The sequence below is a fragment of the Hyaena hyaena genome, unplaced genomic scaffold, assembly GCF_003009895.1.
Source record: "Hyaena hyaena isolate Hyena2069 unplaced genomic scaffold, ASM300989v1 scaffold_1462, whole genome shotgun sequence".
Classification (NCBI taxonomy): Eukaryota; Metazoa; Chordata; class Mammalia; order Carnivora; family Hyaenidae; genus Hyaena; species Hyaena hyaena.
In genome coordinates this window covers 88,018-94,017 of record NW_024082096.1, presented here as the reverse complement: position 1 = coordinate 94,017, position 6,000 = coordinate 88,018, and the positions used below count along the sequence as shown (strand labels likewise).

General features: G+C 56.2%; 1 protein-coding gene across 1 annotated transcript in view; it reads right to left on the bottom strand.

Moving 5' to 3' along the window:
• Positions 1-962: 962 nt before the first annotated feature.
• GGT5 (gamma-glutamyltransferase 5) overlaps positions 963-6,000 on the bottom strand; it is a 33,842-nt gene continuing 28,804 nt past the window's right edge. Inside the window, exons 7-13 of the mRNA XM_039223838.1 lie at positions 5,382-5,518; positions 4,797-4,987; positions 4,300-4,406; positions 4,163-4,191; positions 3,985-4,125; positions 3,767-3,877; positions 963-1,388 (exon numbers count right to left, since the gene is read on the bottom strand). Of these exons, the coding sequence (XP_039079769.1) occupies positions 1,242-1,388; positions 3,767-3,877; positions 3,985-4,125; positions 4,163-4,191; positions 4,300-4,406; positions 4,797-4,987; positions 5,382-5,518 (863 nt within the window). The 3' untranslated portion in view covers positions 963-1,241. The remainder of the gene's footprint in view (positions 1,389-3,766; positions 3,878-3,984; positions 4,126-4,162; positions 4,192-4,299; positions 4,407-4,796; positions 4,988-5,381; positions 5,519-6,000) is intronic.

Sequence of the window (6,000 nt, the reverse complement as noted above, 5' to 3'; positions counted from 1 at the left end):
CCCAGCAGCTACCAGCAGTGGGCAGAGCCAGGAAGGAGTCTCCCGAGAGTCCCCAGAGGGAACTCGGCCCTGCCTTCCCCTTGCTTTCAGGCCCGTCATACTGATGTCAGATTCCTGGCCTGCTGGAGCGTAGATTTCTGTAATTTGAAGGCACTTTGTGGTATTTGATCTCAGCAGCCATGGAAACAGTACTCACTTCTGCTCTGCTTGGCCAAACTCCAGAGCAGAGTGGGAGGCCGTGGCTCAGTGGCGGAGCCAATCCTCAGAAACTTCCAGGCCAGGTGGAGGTATGCCCCTGCAGGACATTTGGGTAACACTCAGTGCTCCCAGGAACCAGTGTGGGGTATGACTCGCAGGTCAGTCCAGTGAGGCACCTCCAGGAAGGGCAGCCCACCTAGCAGCTGGCAAAGCCCTTCTCAGCTGTGGAGGGCTAATAGGTCCAGTTCTCGACTAGGGAAGATTTGGCTGGCGCTGGTAGTAGTGGGTGCTGCTGCATCTAGTGAGCAAAAGCCAAGGATGCTGCTCAACATACTACAATGTAGGGACAGCCCCCCGACAAAGACTATTTCACCCAAAATGTCATCAGTGCCGAGGGTGATTACGTGAGCCATGGATGGGGCTGGGGGCTGGGGTGGGGTCCCAGGTTCTACTTCATTCAACCTTTTCCTGGCACAGAGGACAAGATCCAGAGATGGTCCGAAGGCCTGGCAAGAGTGGGAGGCAGGCACCCCCAGGCCACAACCCTGCCTTCCCACCAATAGGCAGGCCCCAGGCAGGCACAGAAGCCCAGTGGCGATGGCCTGGGCAAGGCCAGGCAGTCTCTAGGCCTCTGTTTCCACACCTCCATGGTGGTGTGTCGTGGAGGACTGTAAGAGTTGTGTGTATGCTAAGGGTCCCCTCCCATACCTACACCCCAAATCAGGCCAAGGTCCACCCTTCTCTTTAATCTTGGACTTAGAGGGTATACGGATGGGGAGTGGGGCTGGCGGGGAGGGTGGGCCATGTTCCTGAGTGAGAGGTCTAGGGAAAGCTTGGGGGGTCAGGGCAGGGCCACAAAGGGCTCTGGGAGAGGGATCAGTCCCCACAGTCGTCCATCTTCCAGCCTGTCCCCACCTCTGCAGCCCCAGGCTGACCCTCTGCTGAAGCGTCCAGATCCTGCTTGGGTGCTTGTTTCCACAGCCAGGGCCAGCCTGGGCACACACTGATGGTGGGCCGGATTGCAGCTGCCAGAAGCAGCCTCCTCAGTAGCCTGAGGCCTCCCCACCTTTCCTCGGGTCTGCTGCGGCGTACACGCAGGCCCCATCCTGGGACACGGCCTGGACCACGTTCAGAAAAAAGAGCCTCTTGGTCTGGTTGTGGCCCCTGTCCTGGAGCCCCTTCTGCACCTCCTGGAGAGGAGAGAAGGCCAGTGCACAGGTGAAGGCAGCTTAGCACTCCCTGCAGAGGGGGCAGGGACCCAGGTAGAGCTCTGGCAGCCCCAGCTGAGAAGGCAAGACTGGGCATCAGTGGCAGTGAGGATGGGAGGGCACCAGATGCAGCCTCATCTGTAGGGCGTGGAGTCTGTGGCACTCCCACAAAAGGTCCCAGTGGAGAAGCCAGTCTCTGGGGAGCATGGTGGGAAGGATGTCACCCAGGTCAGAAGGAGCTAGAGATAGAAGATCACTTTTGTCCTGGATCTGAGGATACCAGGGGCCTGGGTACAACATCTGAGGAATCCAGTGGTTTTGGCAGAGAAATGGCTGCTGGGGACTTAGGCTGAGAGACCTCTAATTTTGAGGACCTTGAAAGCCTTCTTGAAGGCAGACCTTGGGTCCTTTGGAGTCCCAGCTCCCCTGCACATAGGAACTGCCCAACTCAACTTCTGGCTCCCCTCCTGGGGACATGGAAGAGGAAAGATCTTGGCGCCAGGAGTCAGGCTACATAGGGCCTTCCATCTCCACACTGACAGGAGAAGACCAGAGATCCTGGCTGCAGAGAACATGGTAAACTTCTTAGGGACCCAATGGTTGAGGAATCTGCTGGAGGAAGACTCAAATCCTCAGATACCATTTTCTCTGAATACCCATGAGCCTATGGACATTGACCCCCAGACTAAAGGCACCAGTGGTCCTGGGGGATAAGATGCTCAGAGCATGTGGCTCGGGTCTGAGACAGTGAGTCTATGGAATCTGCAAGTGTCAGGGTCCCAGGCAGGTGTACGTTTCTAAGAACTGAGTACCTTGCCTTAGGGTTACGGCTCTTACACATTGACCAGTCTGTAACCTTGACACAGATCCTGGAGTATAGAGGCCTGTGCTACTCAGGCCCCATGTTTCCACTTAACATTTTGGACCAACAGGCTAAGGACCTTAGCCCACAAGGGCCTTAGGTGCCAGTGACTTCTGTATACAAAGACTTCGATGCTCTGCAGCCCCCAAGACCAGGGCCTCCAACCCGATGTCACATTGGTAGGGCAAGGTCTCCAGGGCACCATGTTCTTGGGTTTTGATTCTCTGCCTGATTCACCAACTGCCCAACGTCCTTCAATTTGAAGGCTGAGGTCCTCACAGCTGAGGCCACAACAGGACCTGTGGTCATCAGGGACTGTTCCTTAGCATCTAGTGGCCAAACTCCAAGGCCCTGAGGAAGGAGGACCTTTCTGGCCTTTAGACCCTGGCATTGGCTATGACAACCCTCAGAGACTCAAGGTCTCCACCCAGGGTCTAGGATTTTCTCCATAGAAGGCCCTGGGTGTATAGCCAACACTCTTAACTCTCCAAGGGAGAGGAGGATCTTTGGCCTAATGGGTTGCTGGATTCTCTGAGATCTCAGAGCATAAGGTCCTCCGAGAACTGATGTTTGCAGAGTGAAAACCTCAGTTAAGGGTCAAAGAGAAGGGCCCAGGAAGATGAGCCCTGAGGGCACACTCACTGTCCATCTGCCATGGAGAGGACCCTATGCAGGGAGGGATCTCCTCAGGCTCTGAGAGTCCTTAGCCTCCAGCCCCAAAGATCAAGGTTCTCAGGGACTACATATTCCCATGTAGTAAATGTTCCTCAGTCTATGGTCCTCAGTGCTTTAAGGGCCATGGGAAGCAGTCTGGACACCAAGAGCAGCTCACAGCAGAAAAGACAGCTTTGAGGACCTTAAACCCCAGCTGGCTAAACTGACCCCAGGCACAAAGCTTGGAGCCTTGAAAAGCTGCCAGACTTTTAAATGAGATCTTAGTGAGGGTAGGGGAGTCTGCCAGCCCAGCGAAACCCTGAGGAAGGTGGGGGCAGCAAGTGGGGGCAGGGAGTTGAAAAACAGAATTTAGCTCGGGTGCCTGCTTGTATGGGGGAAAACAAGAAACGTCCATAAGAACCAGCACCAGAGCAACCCCCGCGCCCCGGAAGGAAATCCCTATGCAGATTGTCATGGGAATGATACTCTTATAAATAAATTCACACATAAAAGCTGCAAATCACACAAGGAAACAGATCACCACATGAGGGAGAGTCTGAGAGGCCACAGCCAGGAAAACTAGCTTCTAGAGAGAACAGAACAGAGCAGGGACCAAGGTGCAGAGAAACTTGGCCTGGGAGAAGTATGGACAACACCTTGTTTTCTGACTTGGGGGCCACAAGATGCGCCTGGTGCCTCCCTGACTGAGCACCTGAACTCATAATGGCCCTAGAAGGGGAAATGTACCTGTTCTAAGGCACTCAGTGACTGAGATCCTACCAGGGGCTTTGAGCAGCATGCACTGAGGCATCTGTCCTAGCGGTGACAGGGTCAGTGGCCTTACCTGGCTGAAGTTGGGCTCATATTCCACATGGCCCTTGCTGTTGACATGCAGGATAGGGGCTTCAATGGCAGTCCTCAGGTCAAAGCCAAGCCACAGCTTGTTTATGATGACCTGGGGAAGGGAAGAAGAACCCAGGAAGGGAGGACATCAGCCACCCTACACCAACCCCCCTGCCCCTGAGAGGCAGGAATGTTCCAGCCAGGAGCTCCCTGACTCACCTGAGCCACAGCAGGGATGATTAGCTCCCCACCAGCCCCGCCGATCACCAGCTTTGACCCCTGAGCTGCATTGATCAAGATGGAGGGGACCATGGATGATGGAGGTCGCTCGCCTGGAACTGGAGGCCAGATGGGTGTCACCTGCAGCCTCACTTCCAGCCAGCACCCTCCAGGTCACCCCCCACCCATTTCTGTCTCCATCCACCGCTGTGCGAACCAGGGCTGGGCGGGACAGCGGAGCTGGCCCAGGGGCCACCTTGCAGCACCCGGCCTGCCCGCCTTCCTTTTTCTCGCCAGAGGGGTCCTCGGGCTCACCGGGTGGAGGGGTGACACTGGAGTCTGGTGCGCGCCTCCAGCATAGGTCCAGAAGCTCATTGTTGAGGAGGATGCCCGTGCGTGGTGAGTACAGCATTGCTCCAAAGCTGCAGACAGAGGCAGAGCCTGGGCTCAGCTGCAGGCGCCAGTGTCCCAGCAGGGTGTCTGAGCACTGCTTTCCAGGAGTCCTTCGTTCTAGTTGCAGCCTTCTAGCATGCTGGAGCTGCCATTCTCTCCCTGGCACTGCCCCCCAAAGATCCACCTGTGCCCCCCAGTTAGGGCATCCTTCTGGGTAAAGCTCATTCCCAAGCAGGTCCTGGCTCACAGCCACCCCTCTGCAGCCTTTCAGCCAGAGACAACAGAGGTATATGGCCCCCCTCTGACAGAGAAGAAGCAAAGGGTAAAGCAAGGTACTGCCCCATGGACACAAGCAAGAGGAGACTAGGGGGCTTGAAAAACAAGCTAGAGCAAAGGAGCAGGGCCACGCAGGCACATACGGCGTGTTGATGGTGCTGGTGGCTGCCACAGCGCTGCCATCCTCCCCCAGCACAGACACGTGTGCTGTGCCCATCCCATGGCCCCAGGCCCCGGCCAGGTTGTAGTGGCTGAGATGGTGGTCACCCCGAGCGTCGATCTGCTGGCGGATGTGCTGGGCCAAAGCCTCTCCCAGCAGGTCCCGGGAGGCGTTCTAGGGTGGCCAGGCAGGTGGTAGGGACAGTGAGGTGCCAGGTGGGACCCACAAAGAAGAGGGTCTCCTTGGGAGGCCCACTTCAGTGCACCTTCCTCAAGCCCAGGCTGCCGCCAGACCCTGCCCATCCTCCGGGCCTTCTGAGATATGGAGCCATCCATCACTGCCGCTCTAACACCTGCCACTCCAAGGCCCCGTCTAGTCCGTAGACGTGCTCACCCTCCCTGCCCTGGGCCACTGTCAGGCTCTCCTGTGCTAAAACTGCATACATCTCCCTCCAACCTCACCCAGCCAGACTCCAGGAACACAGGTCCGGGAACACAGCTTGACCTTCCCTTAGTACTGAGTCCTGGGGCTGGGAAGGGGGCTCTCCACCAGCCACGGGCCACCTCACCTGGATATCCAGGTGGCTGCGAGGGTCCCACAGTCGCCACCTCTGTCCCCCCGCAAACTTGAGTGTCTCCACAAGGTGATGGTACACATTTATGCTCCCCTCGGGTCTGGCCACTGACTCAGAGGAGAAGTTGAACCCTGGGGAGGGGAGGGGTACAGATACGGATGACCTCATGTAGTGGGTGGAATGTTGGCCCCCCTCAAAAAAGATTTGTCTGTGTCCTGATCCCCAGAACCTGTGAACCGTACCTTATACGGCAAAAGAGTGAATTTTACCTTATATGGCAAAATGTGTGAATACGTTAAGGATCTCTAGAAGAGCATTATCCTGGATTATCCGGGTGAGCTCTAAATGTAATCACACAATTAAATGTAATCTTAAAAAACAGACACAGAGAAGAGGAGGAGGCCCTGTGAGCGGGAGGCAGAGACTGGGATGATGTGGCCGCAGCCTGGGAGCGCTGGCAGCCACCAAAAGCTGGAGGAGACAAAGAACAGATTGTCTCCCAGAGTTCCCAGGGGAGTCATGATCAGCTGACACCTTGATTTTGGACGTCTGGCCTCCAGATCTATGAGAGAGTAGATTTCTGTTGCTTTAAGCTACAAGTTTGTGGTTAATC